Source organism: Anopheles funestus, chromosome 2RL, assembly GCF_943734845.2.
Source record: "Anopheles funestus chromosome 2RL, idAnoFuneDA-416_04, whole genome shotgun sequence".
NCBI classification, from domain to species: Eukaryota; Metazoa; Arthropoda; class Insecta; order Diptera; family Culicidae; genus Anopheles; species Anopheles funestus.
The window spans coordinates 31,661,007-31,683,591 of NC_064598.1; the positions used below are offsets into that span (position 1 = coordinate 31,661,007).

At 40.9% G+C, this 22,585-nt stretch overlaps 2 protein-coding genes across 5 annotated transcripts; one reads left to right on the forward strand and one right to left on the reverse strand.

The window, feature by feature from the left end:
- Positions 1-4,675: 4,675 nt before the first annotated feature.
- LOC125764331 (protein NASP homolog) lies at positions 4,676-22,548 on the reverse strand. Of its 3 annotated transcripts, XM_049428483.1 has the most exons (5): positions 22,331-22,548; positions 8,809-8,933; positions 5,785-6,607; positions 5,441-5,715; positions 4,676-5,365 (listed from the first exon to the last, which is right to left on the reverse strand). In XM_049428483.1, the coding sequence occupies exons 3-5, from the start codon at positions 6,527-6,529 to the stop codon at positions 5,078-5,080; spliced, it is 1,308 nt and encodes a 435-aa protein (XP_049284440.1). In that variant the 5' UTR covers positions 6,530-6,607; positions 8,809-8,933; positions 22,331-22,548; the 3' UTR covers positions 4,676-5,077. The 3 variants fall into 3 exon arrangements, with proteins under 3 accessions (XP_049284440.1, XP_049284438.1, XP_049284439.1); XM_049428481.1 differs by lacking the exon at positions 8,809-8,933; XM_049428482.1 differs by lacking the exons at positions 8,809-8,933; positions 22,331-22,548 and adding an exon at positions 7,721-8,025.
- Positions 15,613-20,329, forward strand: LOC125764326 (uncharacterized). 2 transcript variants are annotated; one of them, XM_049428476.1, is made up of 4 exons: positions 15,613-16,898; positions 16,975-17,271; positions 18,887-19,024; positions 19,989-20,329. In XM_049428476.1, exons 1-4 carry the CDS (start codon positions 16,550-16,552, stop codon positions 20,261-20,263), a joined length of 1,059 nt encoding a protein of 352 aa, XP_049284433.1. In that variant the 5' UTR covers positions 15,613-16,549; the 3' UTR covers positions 20,264-20,329. The 2 variants fall into 2 exon arrangements, with proteins under 2 accessions (XP_049284433.1, XP_049284434.1); XM_049428477.1 differs by having other exon boundaries at positions 16,975-17,238.
- Positions 22,549-22,585: the final 37 nt, after the last annotated feature.

The window sequence follows — 22,585 nt, forward strand, 5'->3', positions numbered from 1 at the left end:
TTAACCATCGAAGCGCACAAAACGATGCCCCGTAATCATCGTACATCTCGGGCCTGGGCAGGACGAATTTCGAACAGGAAGAAAGCGGGACGAATACGATGATAAGCTCATTTTTCTTTGCGGCGAATCCTTGAAGGATCGTTCGGAAAGAGGTGAAAGAGAAAGAGGAGAGCAGAGGGGAGCCGCGAATTTAAGAGGAGAAAGTTATGTTTTGCTTTATGCGTTTCAGCGGAAGGATAATAAGCGTTCGGTAAAGGTTTCGTTACCGTAGATGGACATAAATAAGCCCAGCAATGAATACCTTCCAAAAATATTAACAATGCATAAATAACTCTAAAGAGTAATATTTTATCGAAGGTTATTGTTCGCAAAAGCGAGTTTAATATAAACCGTCTAATGTATGGCACAAATGTAAAAGATACAAAGTAAATAAAGATACAACGTGCTTAAAAGATAAAATTGTACAACTGCAGCATCCCCTATCACACAATGTGCTGATTGCATTAACCGGATCTTTCACATCAGATGTCATCGATAAATGTCCTTACGGAATTTACATCGCTCAATCAGTTTGATTCGAACCATACAATTCCTCGCCCAACACTCTGTGTGTTGCATTATCTTATTTTTTGCACTTTCTTTGCGTTGCTGATGACCGCTACTAGCACGCCCACCTTTTTTGCGGATATGACCTTATTCGATGTTAACACGATAGCAGTCAATGAAGTGTACTGTTTCGAATAAGCCTCCCATCATGGAATCCGTGACCGACCAAGCGATTCCGTAATGATGCTGCGAAACGAGGAGAAGCGAAAAAAATGATTAAAAAGTTCTCTTTGGGATGGTTCAACTATTACGTTACGCAAAAATTGTCCTTTATCCGGGTACACTCATACTATCGATAACCGTTAGTAAAGGATCTTAGAGAATGCGTCAAAGTGTTTGAGCTACAGATTCATAAGCAGCTTTCAACCTCCTCTCGTAACTACATCGGTGCGACCCAGCCAGCATGGCTTCATACCCGATCCACAACGATCGATTTAATGGAATGTGTGAATTATTTCCATAGTGCTATTTACAGCGTATCACACCCCATCCTGCTGGCCAATGGGTTTTCCTAAATTGTTAACGAACTAGTTAAGGTCGTATTTTTTCGATAGCTGCTACTCAGTACGGATAGGCGATTTCTTCTCTAGGACCTTATGCGTCCTCTGTCGTGCCGCAAGGCTGCATATCTAGGTCCATAGCTGTTTTCCATCTTCATCAATGATGTTGCAGCGATTCTTCTAGCTAATAACAATTTATGATAATGCTCTCATAAATTGTTGATGATGCGTTTCGTTCGATTCGCTGTTCTGCTAATCACGCCGTTCTTCAGGAATCGCACAAGCTATACAACTCTTGGTGTACTCGAAACGCTTTAGCACTCTATCCCAAGAAGTCGGTTAAAAGCCCCCGCTAATTTTCTCTGGCGAAATCGATGGCCTCACACTCGAACGAACGCAGTGCATCAAGGTTCTTGGTATTCTGCTTGACTTGAGACTATTCTTTAAGGATCAGTGCGAACACTTTGTCGCTAGGAGAAATCGTTTGCATGGTTTGGTTCTCAACCTAAACTGCGAGCTCCGTGACCTTGTTTGTGCTGAAACCCTGTATTGTTCGCTTGTCCGGTCGGTACTGGAGTACGTGAATATCGTTTGGTGACCTACTACATCCCGGCCACTCGTACGACTTAAGTCCTTCCAGCTCAAATGTTCACGCTTAGCTCTGAGTTCCTGCGATCGCCGACTGGATTATCGGACCTGGTGAAGTATCTTGCCCCATTCGCTCTGTGTAACAAATTATAATGCAGTCAGTAACTCCCCTCCACCTTATCAGTGTTACGTAGTAGTTGAATGATCCCTTTTGATCAATCGTTTCGTTTAACGAGCGCCTATATGGTGCAAACTCTTCCAATACGATCACGCAGTCTCCTTCACGCCTGTAACCTCCACCAGGATTATTGGAGGATGGCGCGAGAAACAAAAATCAGTCCCCCAGGTTTAAATGTCATAATTAATGAAACCTTAAAGTTCCTTGTCGTACATCGTTTCGATGAGAGGGAACGAAAATAAATACATTTTTACCATGTTTTACGCGTCGTCGTACGATAGCCTCGAGTGGAGGACGAAAAGGGGCAATTTTCGGTACCGTCGGGGTCAATTGATTTATTGCATGCCATGCAGCAATTTGTGGCACCTTTTGCAAGAGAGTTTGCACACAAAATTGGTGTGAACTTTCACGTCATTTTGTAATGGGGTTTGTGAAAAAACAAACTGAAACAAATGTAGACAAAAGTGATTGAAACACGATTTGCTCATCTTTTTGCTTTATGTTGTTTTTTTTTTGTTAGTATTTGTTAGCATTTTGTAGAGAATTAATCAAATCAAACAAAGACCATATCGAGCTGCACATTGCACGTATAATGAAGCAACGATTTTGATGTACCGTTGTCTAACAACATCAACAAAGAAAAAAACAGCACAAAGTTGATAGCGTGTATCGTGTTAATTTAGCATACCATCCCACCGAATAATTCCCGTTGGTATTATATTTCGATGCCCGGGAGCAGCCAATTTATTTTAATGACTTCCAATTTTTGTGGAATACGCAACTGCTTAAATCGAAACGCGATCGTAAGCATAAATTGCACATCGATCGATGCAAGCACGGGAAGTTTAAAATGAGAATAACGATCAAAAATGTTGCCGATCTTCATCTTCCAAGAACCAAAATTTTCGTGTGTATGAGAGAACCATCACTTTAAGCGTGCCACTGAAATTAACAAATAATTCATTTAGCATAATATATTGTTCTGTGTCTGATTGTTTGATAACAATACGTTGTTTGGGAAAAGTTTATGTTTTGGTTGGATACAACCCTAGTTTTAAATTGCTTTTAATCGTCCATTTTCAAGAAACAATTAAAATATTTGAACAAAAAAAACATTTAAAACATGATACGATTCCATGAACGATTGTAGTTTTTAAATGATCGGTCGTTTACTGATCAGTAAATTTAAGTCGATAATTGTTTAAGGGTCTACAAAAAGCTGAAATATGATATTATAAATGAACTTTCAAGCCAACCGATAATTTCTTCCGACACCAAAGCTGTAAACACATGTTTCTCCTGTGCTCAAGAAGATAGGCTTGGAACAGTTATTACTAAATGACTACCGCCAGGCTGAAGCTAAAAACAACACAACGCAACACACTGCTTTAACCGAAAAATTGTCTCCACTCATAATACCCATTTACTGCCAAAACCACGGCCATGTTTCTGCACGTGTAATTGCACGTAACACCTGGAGTGGGCAGGGCAAAGGGATCGTTAAACGCGCGCGTTAAGAAAAACTTGCTCCCACGGCCACGGAGCAGCGCTATCGATCGCTTGTACCGCATGTCTGTTAGTGGTCGGTCGAGAGCGCCGGATGAAATTATGCTCCCGCCACACACCGAAGGAAATGACACCAAATGGCCAATCAATCAACGCAGCAGCCCAAAGCGCCCGACGGAAACAGAAACACCCGCCGAAACGAGACGCGCAGCACGCTTGCCCGGCACTTCCGTACCGTTTTGACCCTGAACACCCGGCCGCAACGGGCGTGCAATCCATAGGGTGCATGTATGCCGCGGGAGTCACCGTTTTCACCAATCAACCGTAATGCGACAACAAAGGCGGGTGTTTTCACCACTCTGGTGCGACTGTGGTCGGACGGGCGTATGCCCGTGGAAAACGAAAGGGAAATGAAATTCGTTGTAGCGAAAGTTTTTTTTCCCGCCCCTGCTCGACCAGAACCATCTCCGTTATGGAGCCTCACCTTACCAACCATCGCGCAATGAACGTGCAACCGGCATCCGAATGACACTAAACGGTTCCATTATCGTTAATTTTCCACGGCGACTGACAAAACGACCGTATTTCGTCTTCCTGTAAGCTTCTCCCTTGTGCTCACGAAGCTGCTGCTGCACCCTTATCGGATGTTCGCTGATTGTCTACATCCGATCGTTCACTCTCGGCGACCTGAAGATGTCTAAAGGTAAGCGCATGGGAGGATTGTATGCTGCATTTACGCACTTTAACTCATTTTGCATGTTACAATTGCCATTCATCTCGCTGTGCGGTTCACTGTGTTGTGGTGACACTGGAGCGATCACTTTTGTTTTCGATAATACTGTACCGGGCGGTGGTTTTAGCTTCTGTACCCCAAGGGCAGAAGCAAGAAAGATGAGAAAGAAATTGTTGTAACTGTTGTTTTACGGCAGAAGATGTTATTTATAAATATACAGCAGCGAGTAGCGTATTACGAAATGATTGTTGTTCATATGATCAAATTTTACAATTATATTGATTCAATATCAAGTGCACTTGCTGGTGATATTATACTGAAAAATTAATAATAAACTCTACAGAAACAAATATTTTTTATTTAAATCTAACTTCGTTTTCGGAGCGGATCAATCAACCAATTAACTAATGAATAAATTCATATTCTAAATTGAAAAATTTGAAGAAAAACATAAAAAGTGGAACGATGCTAATAAAAATCACAGAAACATCTTCCATAAGAAAACAACTCTAAGAAATCCATTTACGTATAATGAATTCTCAATATTAACAAACCGTTATAGTGTTACTGTTTTTAAAAATTTCCATACATTTATTAAAGAACATAGAATTGATACAATTGTCTTGCTACGGTCTGCAAAGCGCATGTTCAAACAGACAACTAGGAATGCCGGTCCACAATTTAACCAAAAAAAAAAAAACATTAAGAAGAGTCGTGGAATAATATCAATGCATAATTTAAAAACGTGTCTTTTCAAAGATAAGAAATGGAACATAAAGTAAGAAAATAAAAACAAATTTTACTGCTTTGCCTAAGCTACTTACAATAGACATAGAAACTTCGTAAACCAAATGAATTGTGCATACCACCAGAGCGAAAGAAATTATTCGAACAAAAGATACAAAAGAACTAAACATAGATCTTCAGAGAATACTTGCTTCTGTCTTTTTTTTTGCTGTATATACCTTACGCACTGGCGTTATGTGACGCCGCTACGTTTTCCGATTCGGAAGCAGTTTTTTTCGCCGGTGATCCTTCTACTTCCGCGGTAACGCTATCGGGTTTCTTCCTCTTGATAAGATGCGAAATGTCATTTGCCGGCTTTGTGGAAGTTACTGAGGGCTTCGAACTGCTACCATTGGAGCTACCGACAGCAGAAGAGGTACCTGCACCATTGTTTAGATCCTTGCCATTCGATTCACCCTCACCGGAAACGAGAATCTTTGAAAGCTCCCGCTTTACATCTTCAATTGGCTGCAAAAAAAAGGGAAAAAACGTTAAAAATTATGAAATATATTGTCTTAGTTTAATTGTTTCAGTCTCACTAACCGTTTTCAACGCATCTTCGACATCAGTAATTTTATCCAAAATTTCCACCTTCATTTGTTCCAGATCCAGTATTGTTTCCTTGATGTCATCCGTCTGCTCTTTCGCTTTTTCCTCCTCTACTATTTTATCCAGCTCCGATACAGCTCCTTTGAACGATTTTATCGACTCTTCGAACTCTTTCTCCATCATGTAGCACAAACCAACTTTGTAGTTCACCTCGGCCAGCAAACGCAGATCAGGTTGTTTTGTTTTCTTGTAAATTTCTAATGCTTTCACTGTAAAAAGAAACAAACGTTGTAATAATTACACAGGTTCGGTTATGTTGTCCTACCAGGCGTACGTACCATAATCCTTGATCGCTTCCTTGAAGAAACTGTTTTCAAAAGAAATCCCTGCCAATTCCGTATAGCAGTCGGGCAGATTGTCGTAACCTTTTTCACCCTGCTGCTGGAAAATGCTAACCGCCAGTTCAAGGATTTCCCAAGCAACCTGCAAATTATCTGCTGCCTCCTCCTGCACACTTGTATCTCCTCCACCTCCATTCGAAGTCGATGGCCCCGGTTGTGGTTCACCGTTTACATCCTTAGACCCGCTAGAACCGGCTACAACAGAATCAGAGACTTCTTGCTTTTCGGGTTTGTCTTCGGTTTCTTTATCTTTATCATTTTCCTTATCCGTTGCTGTAGCATCTCCAGCTTCGTTTGATGATTCCTTCGTATCCATTGCTTCGTTTTCCTTTTCTTTATCAGAACTATCCGCTTGCTCTTTCTCATCGCCTTCGTTCTCTCCCTCCTCCTCCTCCTCATCGTCATCATCATCCTCATCGTCTTCAGCTCCTTCCGCAACGATCAGATTATTCTCGTCTTTCCCGAGGGCAATCAGAGATTTGGCATACATGAGATAAGGCAATCCTAATTCGTCCGCATTCGGTCCGTACACCTCGGAGTAAATGGAACAGCATTCACTTAAATCGTCGGCCGCGTCCGCGTACTGTTTCATACAATAGTTTCTGCTACCGCGACCAAACAGTTCCTTTGCTTCGTTAACGCGCTCCTCCTTGGTGACAAGTGTTTCCGATTTCTCCGCCATTTCGAAACTGCCCGTCCGATGTGTTGGTAGATGAGCCCAAGATGACACGACGCACGTGTTTTACAAACACACAGAATTCTGTAAGTAAATTTAGAAAAAAATAATATCATTTCTGCCGCCATTGCTTTCAGATGTTTCTTTTTTAAACATCTACAATGTGTCCCCCACCATTCCGTGGAGGCCCTGTTTTAAATAAATCATTCGAGTTTATGATACATCAAAAAGAAATGTGACCCCGTGAAAATCCACATTAATATGTAAAGAAAATTATGCACGGTTTATGCTGGCTTTGTGAGGTGGTTTTGTTTTGAATCCCTTTTTCCCTAATCGCAAAGGACTAGAAACGTGCAAAAGGAATAAAAAAGCAGGTTTATGAAGGAAAACATATTATGACCAAATCATATAACGTTTTGAATGTGTTTTCCTTTTATTCCAAAAAACATTTGCATATTCATAACGTTTTGGTTGTGAGGGTCAAATCTATTAATTCTTTCACTTTCAACCAAAAAATTATATGGAATAAATTATTTTTTACAACATTCTTAATTCTAACATTAGGACTTTCTAGCATATCTTCATTTTTTAAGTAGAAAATTCAATAATCTACTTATAAAAATTTTTAATCAACATTTTATTGAAAGCTGCAAAGCTCGTCTACAAAGCAACGAATAAGTTTTATTAAAAATAAGATAAAACACTAAACTTTCCAACACGAAATTGAGCAGGAACTGTACTGCAAACAAGATAAAATGTATGTAAATAAAGTAAACCATTGGTTGTGTACGTAATAAACAATAAGGACATTCTATACGAAATAAAATAAAACAAACTGTTGCAGGTCTCCATGGGTTGCAAAACAGATGCTTATGCTAGCACCTTTCCATGTAAACTAATATGCTATCGCACATCAAACATGGCAAAGAAAGAAACACAATTAATTTATGCAACGCATAGCTGTACCGACGATAATAGTGATAACAATTTGCTTTGATCGGTAGTCTGGCCGGTGTAGGATGCGTTTTGCTCAAAACGTTGCAGCTTTTACACATCATTCCTTTTCCAGTGTTTGTACATGGTATATACACAATCATACATTAAAGCTTGGCTTGTTTAAACGATCAAACGTTTCAGAAAAAAGGATATACAGTAGAACGTATGAAACAGTTTAATATAAAAGGAATTAATTCGTACCACATTTTTTAAAAACATTTTCTTTCTACTCATACTCTCCACACAACGCTTGTGATTACGATTCTCACTGATCCACAGCGGGTTTTGCACGAATGTCTGGACTTTATAGAAAAAAACGGCGCTAGATTCTGATGTCAAACGATAGATGAAGCACAATTCAATATCACTTCAACATTAACAATTAATAGCACTGTGAAGTTAACTTGTCTGTGTCGTCTAACAATGTTTGCCGCAAACTATCGGTGTTATCGATTTTTTTCCCACGCCACCCCGCAAGTGCGCAAGAGCTTTTCAAACCGAACAGCAACACACCGAGAATATACCGGCGGGAGATGAAAGTTTTGAATGAACCAAACACTTTGAGCGCGCTCTTTCTTTGGTGGAAAAACATGCAGGAAAATCCCCAACTGACAAAACCGACAGTAAACCGATCGAGAGGAGTACAATATACCAACGGAAGCAAAACGGATTTTAGGATGAACTCAAAGAAGGAAGAACCGGAAGGCGCAAATACGTACAGGATGAGAAAAATAATTCACAAGAGAGAAGGAAAAGTAACACTTTCTCATCTCAAAAACATTTATGTTGTTTGCCACTCAGGAAAACTCTTCACATCATCATCCACCTTTCAAGTGATCCTTGTTATGCTCTTGTGTTCTCATTCTCGCTCTTCTGTATCCGTTTTTATTTGCTTCTGGTTGTTTTTAGCTAAACAAATGCTCTCGGATCGGACAAATTTGCTCTGTTTTGGGCATTCTCACCAGGAAAATGTTCACCCATGTATCGTGCATTCGGTGCATGTTCGTGCGAAGAAAGTTCACAGTTAAAGCGCCAACACGTAGCGCAACGTACGCGTGCCGAACGCTCTGAGATACGACTCCGTTGTCCAGTACGCAATGAAAGAAAGGCAGCAGAAGCAGCAGTATCAAGCAGTAGAAGTGTCCTAAAGAGGGAACTATCGAAATCACAACGAAGTGATTCTCTCCCACCATTCGCAGCCCAGACGACATCCTTCAAATTGTGATTTTTTAAAAGAATTCCCTTAAGTTTTGTGAAACCATCAGAGGTCAACTCTTAGCGACACATACACGCAAAACAGTTGCGCCGCAGCAAAGACATCAATTTTGCAACACAACGCTGCCGCCACAGAGTACACAGTATCCTTTTTTCCCCCTTGTAAGCATAATCGTCCTATGGTGTAGTGGTTGTATTTCTACAAGTACAAGAAAAAAATTACATTAACTAGGCTGGACCACAAGGCATTAGACTTTTAGCGTGGTTAGCAGTTCGGAAGCGAAAAAAGAAGGAAACTTCCAATATTGTGCTGTGTGATGATAAGCGACATGTGTTTATGATGTGACAAAAGTGCACAAAGAAGCGGAATAGAATATTTACGACGCGACTACAACACTTTTTATTGTACCCACGGGAATTGTTTTGTAAGCACACTGGCCGGCGGACTACGTGTGAAATGTGTGATTGTGCTTGTTGTTGTATAAAATGTAAAAATGTAAAACGTTAAGAAAGAGGTACGTTTTGTGGAACGCTACTCTCGCATACATACACGGTGTGGAGGCTCGGATCTCGGTGTGTTACTTAATCAAATGCATACGTAATCAGTTCATTGGATTCGTCACATGTGGACCGGGAAAGTGATTTTTATTTTTACTCCCATTGTGACGATCATATTACAAACAGTAAGAAAACAAAATAAGTGAACAATCAGTAAGTGTAATTGATCTAAATCGTTGCATTATTGTGATACAGACACGAATCCTTTACACAAAACAATTGATTAAAATCATTGGAAATATTTAATCAATTTGCATCTCCCTTTTGTCTTACTAAAGTAAATCAATAAATTGGAACAAACTCAAACACATTCAGATTCACCAAAGCTTCTTTGCTTATTAAAACCTTCATCAAACAAAACAACAAAAAAGGACATCGTCAAGTACAATAGCAAAAAAAGGCACTAAAAATATTTAAATCGATTTCTTCGACACGTAGCAAAGTAGAGTAGTGGATATAGCCACCTTCTCCGGTTCAAGCGCAAGCATTTACCAATTTACTACGCTGAGCTTTTGCGCCCCATCATCGTTGCTCCTGCATTGTACTTCTTCTTCTGCTGTGACGGTTTGTGAGTGATTCTAAGGGTAGCTAACACCGTAACTCCTTAAACCCCCCCCCCCCCCCCCCCTCTCTCTCTCTCCCGATCAGGATAATAACAGCAAATGCTTTTAGCAGCACGAACCAGCAAGCAGTAACAATCGTATGGCCAATTTTTGGTACAAATATTTTCACCGCACGAGTAATATAATTGAACTTTGCACAGTAAATGAAATTATGATATTGCATACGATCCAACAAACTCGGTTTTTGTGTGTGTGAGAAAGGGCGGCAACGGTCAAATTCAAAGCATAGTTGCAATATTTCTTTTTTGTGCCATACGATTAATGTGTAAAGTGCTTCCTTCTTAATCATGTAATAGAACAATTTTGCATCCTTAGACACCATTTTTGTACCCAAATGTATTGCCTGTTAGAAACGCTTCTTGTGACAAATGAATGTTTTACTATCCTCAGATGTTTCAAGTGCTTACAGGGTAAAGCTTTTGCAAACAAAGCGCTCTTAAAAAACTAAACAACAGAAAAAAGTGTTTCGAATTTCAAAAAAAAAACTATAAGAAAGCAAAAGGATATTGCAAATTCGAACAAATAGGAAACAACTTTTACCATCTCATCTTACATACTTGAAGACAACCGAGTGAAGCAAAAGCAAAGTTTTCGGTTTTCGTATCACCAGAACGAGACACCGAAGTATCCTCCCTACAACTATATAGCATCGTAGATTTCTTCCAATACCAGTGTGTAAGTAGAAACGAAAACTTTTCCATATCATTGTCTTTTACTACTACAGAACAGTCTCGTCACACGCAGTTCAAACTGTTAAACTTTGAAAGATTATCTTCTGCTGAGAGACGAACGAAGCAACATCAAAGAACTAAAACTTATTACACACAAATTTGCCGCTGAATGGCTGGAATGGACGGCTCTTGTATAACCGACCCGAATATTTGGACAATTAATTTCTGTTCTACTTTCGTTCGAACCAAGGACGAAAAAAAGCGAAACAAAAGCTAGCACCCAACAAGAAAAAAAACAAACGGTATAACAAACCCTCCACAAGCACGCGAAATCTTTGGGGCAGTTCGGTGCGCCATGATCCGGACAGGGCATAAATCAAAGCTCAAACATTTCGATTGCCTGTGGTCCTTTCGCTTTCTAGCGCGCGGGCAATTCGAAGTTGGTTTAAACCACCAGAACAGAACGAGAGAAGCGCCCAACTACTCCCAGTCGTTTGCCAGTCGCCGGCAAGTTGTGGCGAGTTTTCGAGACGGCTGGGTTTTTCCACCGCGGTCACAACCTCATTACAATATTCTTCCTGTGTGGTTGGTGTGACTACCATTATACCCTCTGTCGAAAGGTTACTGGCCGCATCAAACGATACACAGGACGAGAAACATTAAACGCAGTGTGTTTTGTACACGGCTGGCGGGCGGGCTGCTCGTTGCCGGATTGTTACAGGCTATGATTCAGATTTGCAAACGGTCGAACCATTAAGTAAAAACGGAACAGAATCGTTTATCAGCGGTTACAAGCTGGCTATCGTCCAACCAGATAGCGTTGGTGAGATCGGCTATATGAAGGTCAGGGGGAGAGGACGGATGTACGCAGGAACAACACTGTTTGATCGTATAAAGCACGCAATCTTGAAAATTAAAAAAAATGTATTTAAATTACATTAACATTAATTTAAAAGAGATATAATACTACATTGAACAATAAGTTTAATGTGACGACATTTATATTAACAAACATTAATAAAAACAAGGAGGAAATGCCTTGGCTGATTTGTATACTTCGGCATTTTGAGGCTGACAATACGACCAAAGGCGTAATCATGAAATATAAAATAAATAAAATTAAAAAAATAATAAATACCGAGAGATTGGTAAAGAATTTACAAATTATTTATTAGATTTTTAACTTCATTTTCAATGCCGCCGTGCCAAAAATAATATTGGACATTTCGGGGTTAGTGTAAAGCTCGGAGACTGCTTACGCTAAAACTCCTTGTATTAAAGGACATCAATTTTGATGACTTATGCAAAATGGATTCTGCCATTGCCGTTAATGCGTATGAAAGTTAGCGATATTAATGAGTAATGCTTTTTCTCATGTTTTCAATGAGTTCCATTCAACGTAAATGTTTCAAAATTGTTTTATGATCGCAGCTAGTTTCTTCAGCCAATTCATGATTTATGAAACGCTTTTGATCTAATCATTTTTTCTCGTCTTCATCTTCACTCCATGGTAGCTTCAGAAGATTCTTTACCCTTAATAACACAAAAAGCTTAGGTGGAATAGAAATTGTAGCTTGCAATCTCATCATTTATATCAAACAAAAGGAACTATTCACATTCACATCAAACGAAGGATTTAAATTTAAGTAGTTCTACAAGAGGATTGGCACATCTTGACGTCGAATGTAAATAGGGATATTGAGTTACCGGCTTCCACGAATTTAGTATAAAAAGTTTACATACTTTTTTAACAATTTAACAACCCTTTCGTCTACTAATGATGTATGGAACCAACAACTACCATTCAAGTGTAGTGATTAAATCCACTCAACGACCACCATTTACTTGCGTGAAATGAACAATAGTTTACCGATAAAAAAAATACATCCTTCGCACCCTTTGCTCCACCGGAAAAGGCTGCAAAAATAAAAAGGGATCTTCCGGAAGATGTGCCTCGGAGCAGCAAACTCGAGAGAGAAGTTACAGAGCAAACAGACACTCGCCACCCCATCTGTTATCCACCCCCTTTTCCTTTATCATGGAGTTTACCAAAGCTCATAGAAAAAGTTTTTCCCATTAGAGTCATAAACGGTTAGGGGACACACTACTGTTTCGTGGCATTGCTTTTGATTCTAACATCAGTCATTATTTTTATAGCCTTTTGTTGTCCTTAACGAAACAGGTCACAATCGATTGTGAGCGGAATGTGCGGATAGCACGTACGCTCGGGGTCCAAATTAACATTTTCACAGCTTAACAGACTACTTTTACTGTGAGCTCAAATAAATTATGCATTGCCCAAAATGGGCTTAGTTTTAGCTAATTGATTTTAGCCTTCCGTTGTATGAATAATTGGTAAACAAATCAAACCAAGCGGCAGAGGAGCAGAAATCGAAAGGAGTTTTCGGCATATATTTTTAATTATTTTATGTACCTTTCTTATTAATTATTCTTTGAAAAATATCCCAGAATCATAAGACGTTTAGTACTTTTAAAATATCTCAAACTTCTTAAAAGATTCAGTAAATCGTTAAATGTGTAAAACAAAAGAACGGTTTTCTGCTGCTTATATCAACGTCATTTCAAATCGTAAACACAAACTCCTTAAGCGCAAAAACAAGCGCAAACACTTCGCTAATGGATTAGGGCGTCGATGTGGTACACACTCGTCTAAGACTAAACGAATTCTTTTTTTTTCAAGTTCCTCTTCTTATCCCTCAACCTAAAGCAATGCTGCGTCAGTGCTTGGCACGGAGTAACATTTGCCCATTTAGCTCATCCTTGCGATAGTACTACACAAAGGTTGACAGAGTTGATCCTCCTACAAAAGGCCATATTATCTACGGCGTAGGCCCAACCTACACACATTTCTCATGCGCCTTGTTTTTTTGCTGATTGCAGATATAAAAAGCTTACGACTGGGAACTACAAAGAGTGCTTCGAATGCATTCAGAGTAAGAGCAAACATTAACAAACCGGATATAGAATGATTTCAAGTCGGAACACTAATGGAAAGTGCTAAAGGCAGTCCCAGGGAGCATAAACATTCACGTCAGTGGGATGAAAGAAAATTATTTGCAATTTGCAAATGTTTATACTACGCAATAGCAAAAGCTCAACATTATATTTATTAGAATGTAGTTTTGATTAAAATTAATATAAATTAATCTGAGAACAAGATAAACTAGTAATTAGATAAAATAATTTAAAATATTTATAACTTTTTTTATGTAAAAAATGTGGTACACAAAAAATCGTTTTCCTTTGGCAATTAAAACACGCAATAACATTTAAAATTTTATGCACGATTAACGCGCCAGCACGAATATCCTCCCTTCGCGCTATAAACCCTCATATGGCTTGGGGGAAAATTTCACATTTTCCATACAATTACCATGCGCATGAAATGATCTCATCTCAAGGGCCTTGGGGGGGGGGGGGGGGGGGGGTGAAGGAGGACAACCACCACCAACAGCAAAAGAAAAACAAACAAAAACGAAAGCTCAGGGATGTCATAATTGAATGAATAAATAAATAAAGATATTTTTTCGTTCAACCGAGGGAATAAAACGAAACAAGCAGCATGGTATTATTAATGCATCACACGGAATATGTCATGAAATAGACAAAACGGTTTATCAATGAAATGAGAAGGCCTTCTATAACATATCTAAATATAAAGCTATAATATTGAATGCCAACATGAAACTGTTGGTAAATAAACAATATTTCAACATAGTTTTCACGAACAAAAAACAAAAAGATCGTTTGATTGTTTACTCTACTCTAACGATCGCAATACTACTTTTCTAACTACGCTCTCATCCACTAGCAATTCCTGCTGCTGCTTATCCTGCAATCCTCGTTTCGCACTAAAAGTACCAATTAAGGATTTTGATTATCCTCTCTCTCGCCCGTTAAGCATGGCGGTCGGCATGGCTTCCAGTGAATTGGATCCATTTTACACAAGAAACAACGCTTTGCGCGCCGTTATGTCGTTTGCAAACACAACGTTAATTAGGACAGTGATCTACCGTCTTCAGAGTTTCGTTTCGTTTCATCAACCGAATGTAAACGAAAAAGGCCAACCATGCTCAGCTTCTGTTGTAGGGTGCTTGAAAGGGTGTCAGAGATGCAAACGGACGGCGGATTGGACGGATTGAAGATTGTATCACAATCCCATTATCATACCTACTACCATGCGCCTCCATCATCAAATGCACCGCCACACAGCACAACACAGCTCAGCCGGAAAACTGGCGAACGTTTAAAGTTCACTGTGCGTTCGTTCATGGTTCGGTGGCGATAGCAGCGTCACGGTATGACACTGTCTCACCACACTTGACTCACTTGGGTCAACCACCTTCCCCCCCGCCATATTGCGAGCATCGTAAAAATGTCCAGCGGAAGCCGGCTGGCGCCTGAACATGATAACGTACAACCTACTACTACGAGCGGGCAATCCACTCGCATGACGCAGCAGCAGCTGATGCGTTAGTTAGTTCCGATTGTAGATAAGCGCCCGAAAGGAACTCTCACCAGTCACTGCCATAACTGTCAGGACGAAACTGCTAATAAAATCCACAAATGGGTGCGCGGGAAAGTGCGGGAAACATTTTCAGGATTGAAGAATAATTCATCCGTACAAAGCATGGGGTAGTAGAGATTGATTGTTAGATTAGAGGGTAGTGATTCGCAACTACAATTGATTGGAATCGATAAGACAGCGCAATTGCTTACAATGCTGTGATAATTTTAGTAGTAGTGCGGAAACATTGATTCTCACGTATTAATAATATTTTATGGATTAAAATAATAAACGTACCATGTAAACGTTTCTATACATCTTTTTTTTTTGTAATTGCAGGGAAACGTTAGCACTGATTTTAACAACCCGTCAATAAGCTCAACAATATACAGGGACCTTCGTGATCTCGTGAAAAACGTAAGAGCTACAAATCGATACAATTATACCAATACACGATCTTAGTGACAGAATGAAGAAGCACGAGAACGATTTATGACTCGTAAAACCCGGATCGGACACCGGCTGCAAGTACACCGTGACGACCCATTGCCTACCAGAAGCATCGACGATAACCACCTATACAATTCCCACACCAAGGTCACCGACGGTAGCGACGGTAGACCCAGCAACATCGACACCATTACCACCGACACCGATTACTACCGCCGCTCCTGCTGTTGCATCGACTCCGGAAGGAGTGCAACAAAACACCGATCTTGACGCCGTTTCCGCTTCATTAGACGAACTCATTCCTGTGGAGGACAATAACAGGCCCGTGGACACTGCAATCGTTGAGCGACGTAGAAGCTCCTTTTTCGGCAGTATTCGTGCAGCTGTTCGTGGTACCAACAGGCATCCATCCAAACCCAACGAACGCCACAACGGTGAGGAGGATAGGGACGAACTGCAATCACTGCGTGCACCAACCAACCAACACTCCATCGTGGATCTAGGACGGGAAGAGTACACGCCCGAACCGACGACAACGACGGCCGCCAATATTGCTTCCACCGACGCCACCGCCGCCGCCGCCTCCATTACCACCACGGCGAACAGCTACTCACGGAATAAATCGACCACCCGCAGCTGGCCGGTAATACACCGTAACAATTCCTACTACCGCTATCAAACATCGAGCGGTAGCGGCGGTGCTGGTGGTGGAGCTGGTGGTGGCCATCAATCGACGGTCAATCGGCGACAGCAGCACGGCTATCTGCAGTATGACTACGATGCACCGTTGCTACAACAGCACGGTGTAAATTACTGCCCACCCAATGATACGAACAACAACACCCTGCTCGGTTACGGTACTGCGAACGCGTCGGGCAACGACTACCATCTGCTAGCGAGCGGCCATCACTATCCATCCGGAGCGCTACCGGACAAGTCTCCCAGTATCGATAGTTGCTACTATTATCAGCATTACACCAACACCATGCAACCTTCGGCAACGACTACCATCCTGGCAACGACCACCAGCAGTACCGGACCGGGAGGGGTTGCAACTACGACCACCACCACCGCATCCGGAGCCACCGGGCATCAGCAGACTCCGTCGGGCAATGGGACGTGTTGCTCGATACCGCCACCGATTATGTTCCTCTTCCTGACGCTGCTCATGACGTCCAGTGCAACCGCCATGCTTTGTGCCGCCATCATGACCGATCACTGGGAGCATGTGTCGTGGGATCGTACCAGCCTCGATCGGATCAGTAACGAAACCGCTATCGAACTGCACTGGTACTTGGACGGTCGGGCAGCAAAGATCCCCCTCAAAGGCAAAGGTATTAGGAGCTCCCAGAACGACACTTTTTTGGGGGGTCTTTGTTGAATTTCCTTTGGTTTTTTTTTCTCAAATAGGTCTACCGACGCTACATCATCAGCATCATCATCACCAGAAAGGAGGTCCAGCTACACCGGTGGTCACCGACAATCGGGCGGGTGTTTTTCTGGTACCGATGAACGGTGGCATCTGGACGCTCTGTATCGATCTGACGGCCGATGAAATCCGCACCATGTCGAACGATGGCTTTCCGCAGGTGGAACAGTGCGTCAACTATCTCGCCGGTACGATGGAAAGTGCACAGGGCAACGACGAGGATGCAAGGGCCGATTGGCAACACAGTGAGTCCCAGGCGTCCTTACATCCGCATTTAAGTAGGTACAGCGCGACGCGTGCAAATACTTTCATCTTAGCTTATATTTATATTTCTTTATCCTTATCTTTTAAACTGCTCTGTTTTTTGCAACAACAAAACATAAAACCCACTGCCGGAGCAGAGTCTCTTACATCTTTCCAATTGACCTTTTAAAGCACCGTTTTAAAGCGTATGGATACTCACAGACAGATCACTCCTATCTCTTCCTCTCAGGGTGTTCCTGTCCGTTTAGCACGGGTTCTTACAAAGCACCCTGTGGAGTGTTTATTTTCATTATTTTCTTCCATTTTCTAACAGTTACCCTCCTCTCATCACTTTGCTTTCCCTTTATCAACATTAATATGCGCGACTGATGTGTGTTGATGAAGGAATACAACAGCAAACAATGTCCCCTTTTTTTTGGGGACCTTTAACCTTTTTTAATTTCCACATTGGATTATGCTTGCTGCAGAGATAAAAAGCTCAAGGGTGATAAAGGGCAAACCAACTAGACGAATTGGTTAACATATTATTTTACATTTTTTTTAATAAAAAACAAACTTATGTTAATCTTAAATGATGAAACTTGTACATACCTGTGCAATATTCTTACGATGTTTAGCAAAGTGTGTGCAAATTAAAAAAAAAAAACAAAAAATTAGCATTTTGCTTTATGCTTCCAAATTTAATGGCATTTAATTTTCAACATACTTTTTTGCACTGTTTTAAAGCATAATCTTTTATATGTTAAGATGCACGTCCTTTTGCCAATTGCTTATACTATTATCTCGTGCTACCATCACCGATATCAGTTATCGATCGATAGCTACTCGGGGAGCAAAAGCAATCACACATTTGCATCTTTTCTTTATTCTTGATCCTTGTAGGTGGTAGCATCATCATATGACTTCATCGCTAGTAGTGACTAGCCAATTGCAAAGCTTTTTTTTACCCTTTTTATTCAATAGTTCGCTTTCATTCCTCAAGCGTACAATAAAAGCTTTGTGCACTCCCGGCACAAACCGCTTCCCAGATATCTATTGCCCACAGCTTTTGTGACCGAGTGCATAATTTACTCATTCATTCGTGCCGTACTGATGCCGGGGGTGGGGGTTCAGGGGGTGGCTTTTCCACAATGGCACCATACTGCAGCGCACTATCGATCAGCGCGTCCACCACCATCGTCAATTTGGTGACAGATCAACAATTTGCCGACCTCATATATTCCATCCTTCTATTGCTTGTGGATACATTCACGTTCATCTATTGCTTTTTTGTTCGGCTCTGCTTTGCACTACTTTTATATGGGAAAAACTTTCTTCACTGCCGATAAGCTTTGCATATGTCTCGAAGCTATCTTTAAACAATTTCCTTTACTATATTATTTCCTTTTTAAAAACTATTTCATACATGTTTCCTTACTGGTAGAGATTTGTATCGTAACACTTACAAACTAGTGCTTATAAAAAAATATTCAAATAGTATACTGTTCCACACACTGGGGACAGGTCCTACATCACCGCCGCTCATGCCATTGCCACATATGCAAAACTAATCCATCTTTTACTTCTATTTTTCTCTTGTGATGTGTTCCTTTTTTCCCTTTTGCTGTCCGATCGATCATACCTCAACAGGGATGCAGAATCTATCGATTTCATGTTCGCTCGTGTGTCTGATCATACTCGGCAGTGCAGCACTGGTGGGCGCCTTTGGTGTTTGCCAGCGCCAAATCAGTGCCGTTTTGGTGACAGGCGTAATGTACCTGCTGGCTGGTAAGTTTAATTTACCTTCACTTGCACACACACACTGCCCTTCTTTTCATTCTTAATATTCGTTTCCATTGTACCGTGGCTTGTTTCCCGTTGGATTAGCGAAGCCTCTTGGTATAAAAAATTCAACCCACAAAAACCATAAAAAAGCTTCTTTTCTCCTTGTTTCCTTTTTTGAAGGCTTAACGTTATATTGACTATCCACTTTCATGCCGACAATCAACACGCTACTCCCACCTGGGATATGGAGCGCTACAAAATCGATGAGATGTCGAGTTTCTCTCTTTAGTTCCTTTTTTTTATTTCTCTCTCCTCGTAATACACACGCTCACGCATATCAGCTGTTTGCTCCCTCCCCCAGCCCAAAAGCCAATGCTAAAATGCAACCCCACTGGCACGGGGGGGGGGGGTCTATCACCCTTAACTTGATAACTTTGTTGCACACCACACGCGCGCGTCCATTTCGCGAACGATGCAAGGGAACCGTAGATGTTTGCAGAGACGCGTCGGAAATAGAAAATGACAAATTCTATTCCTTCGAGGATATGACCAAGGTTTCAACTACGGTAGAAGTACAACAACAGTGTACATCTTCGCGGTGAACAAGTCACGCGATGGAAGTTCGAATGGCGTACAGCAATGGCAATGGAGCTTTCTAACTTCAAACAATTTCAGTGCTTCTTTCTTGGTGAGAGGATCCTTTGTAATGCTCCCTCTAGCTGCTTTCAAGAGGGTTAAGTGAATTTCAACTGTGTCGTTGCACATGAAACGAATGCCATTCAAGAACCTTTTTCACAAAAGCTTTAGTGTGTGAAGTAGCATTTAAAATCATTATATTTAAAAGGCGCAAAATAAGTACTACAAACGAATAAAATTTACAAAAAAAGAATATATAAATTATAAAACCTTTTCAATCGTTTTCCATGCCCCAAAAGTGTCGCATTTCATACCCCTTCCTCATTCACAGCGCTCTTCGCCTTGTTCACGCTAATGATCATCCACTTCAAGCGTCAACAGGGACGACCACTGCTCGATAGCGACTTTGACGGTACCATCGATGGTGTGGTGGCCATCAAGGGTACGGCTAGGGCCGCATCGAAATTCCTTGGCGCCCGGATATTCGTCACCGCCTGGAGCCTGGACCTTGGGTGGGGTGGTGTGGTACTGTGCGCCTTCACATCCTTCCTGTGGATTCTGCTGTCGAAAATCATGCGCTTCAATCCACTGTCGGCAATGATTTGATGATTCAAATTCAAGTTCAACAAAGTCGCCGTTTACAATGTAACCTAGCTTCTTCGGCGGTCGACCACCGCGGCGATCCACCCCATCATCCTGGTGTTGTTGGAATATTTTAATTTAGTAAAATTTGACACCATCGTGATACTGTGGCCCATCACACACCGCCGCAAGCGACTCGTTTAGTAAAACAAAAAAAAGGGAAGCTCATCACTATCCCCACACTCTTGGGTGACATCATCAAACTTGAGACATTTCTTTGTGATAACATTTCGATCATCTCGCACAATTTACTCATTGCTTCTGCTACCGCACATCGTCCTATTCGGGAGCGCATTAGCGCGATAGAAACTATCTATTTGTCGTGATAATTTCGAACCAAACAAGAAAGTAATGTTAATATATTAATCCATTTGTAGTTTTCCGCTTATACACTTTTTATGCGCAATTTTACACATTTCACTATGCCTTTCAGCTACGATCATTTTAGTGACGCATTGTGAGTTAGTTAGAAACGGCTTTGCAGGATTGTGTTTCACCCAAATAAAAAGCATGGTGGGAGATGGGGGTCTCTTTGACCCGTAGCTACCTAATATCTTTACGCAAAGATTAGAATTTAAAAAACACCTTCAAAGCTACACTTCAAGTTACACATCCGTAGAAGTAAACATTAAAAAAATACTCTAATTTACCGAAACAACAGAAAAGTATTGAAAAATTAGTGATAGTGGTAGAGGATACGATCGACCGATCGTAACTTTTGGAACGATAGTTCGCTTCAATATTGCATTTAACGACAGTCAGGACTGCTGTAGAGAAAACAGAACCAATTCAAAGTAAGAAACTTGTGCTTGGCTTGTGATGCCGATAAGAACAATGTACGTATTGTTTTCGTATTGTTTTATTTTAACCATTTTATCGAAACAAAAGGAGTGAAACAAAGAATCGAAAGGGATAAAACAAGAAAAAGATCAAAAAGGCTCCCGAGAAAGCGAAAGCGTCTACAGACTGTACGAATCTATACATTATACACACTTTACACAAGAAACATTTAAACACGATAGGAGAAACAGAACAAAACACTTCAAAAGAAACGAACAAATCTATACATTGTTGTTCAGGAAGGTGGTGTAAAACCTGTCCTTGTTAAATATCTTACTGCAATGCTTTCATTGCCTTTGCAGCCTCTAGAGAATAGAGTAGTAGTTCCCGATTTTTTTATGATTGTTCTATAACTTTCCTTCCTTCCTTTCCCTACTGCCGCCGTAGCTGAACATTTTTGCTTACGTTTGTTCCGCATGATCCTGTGCACACGGTTGTTTAAGCAAACACTTATATTACGTCTGTTTATAATGAGGAAGATGCGCGTTCAATTCGGGGCAACAGTCCGAGCTTACAGTTAGTTACACGGTTTTAGCGCGGAACAAATCAAAGGAAAGCTAAGGATGAGCAGCCGGTACGAATGCCGGTTTGCAATTACCGCATGCCGGCGGGAGGGTTATCCCATCAAAACCAATTATCGATATAGTTTATGTAAAAGCTTTGCCTTATAAAAACGTAAGTGTAGACAAACGAGGTGCGGAACAAAAGATTCTCTATATATACATATATATATACAAGGATATTAATTATACAAATATAAACTTCTGCGAAATATTATGATGCATGAGAGCGCGATGCTTTAGAATAAAAAGAGGAAAATATCACATTCTAGCGCAACGAAGTTTTTCCTCCTTGTAACGATATCCGAAAGTAAGACTCAATCAAATGCAGAAGGAATTAATACGATTGTTTCTTTTCGTCAATACCACTTGCGTATGATCTTCTCCGAGAGGTTAACTCTGTTTGTGGACGCCAAGCACACACTTGTGGAATTCGATTTAATGTGGAATCCAACAGTTGCTACAGGTGGTGTCAACATTCTTTGGTGGACATGATCATGTTAACATTAATTGCTAAAAGAATAGGAAACTAGTTTAACGGCAGTGATGTTTTCTTTGATAAATAGCGTCTACAAATCAACCGATCAATGTGAATCCGGATAGCCATCGTCGTGAAGAAACCATTACTTACCTAGGGTTGGTTTGAATGGAATTGTCCGCTAAATTTGTTCCACAACACAACAAAACACGGAAAAACAACAATATTTTCTTTGCAATTGGTCGGAAATAACTTTTTTCTTTGAGTCGATAGTAAAAGAAACAGGCAAAGCGTCAAGAATTTAACCGGGCACAAGCGAACAAGATACAAATGGCGCGCAAGAAGCGGGGAAACATGCGGTAAAACAAACGTCAAACATTCTATCATCTGCAGCACGTTGGCTGGCCT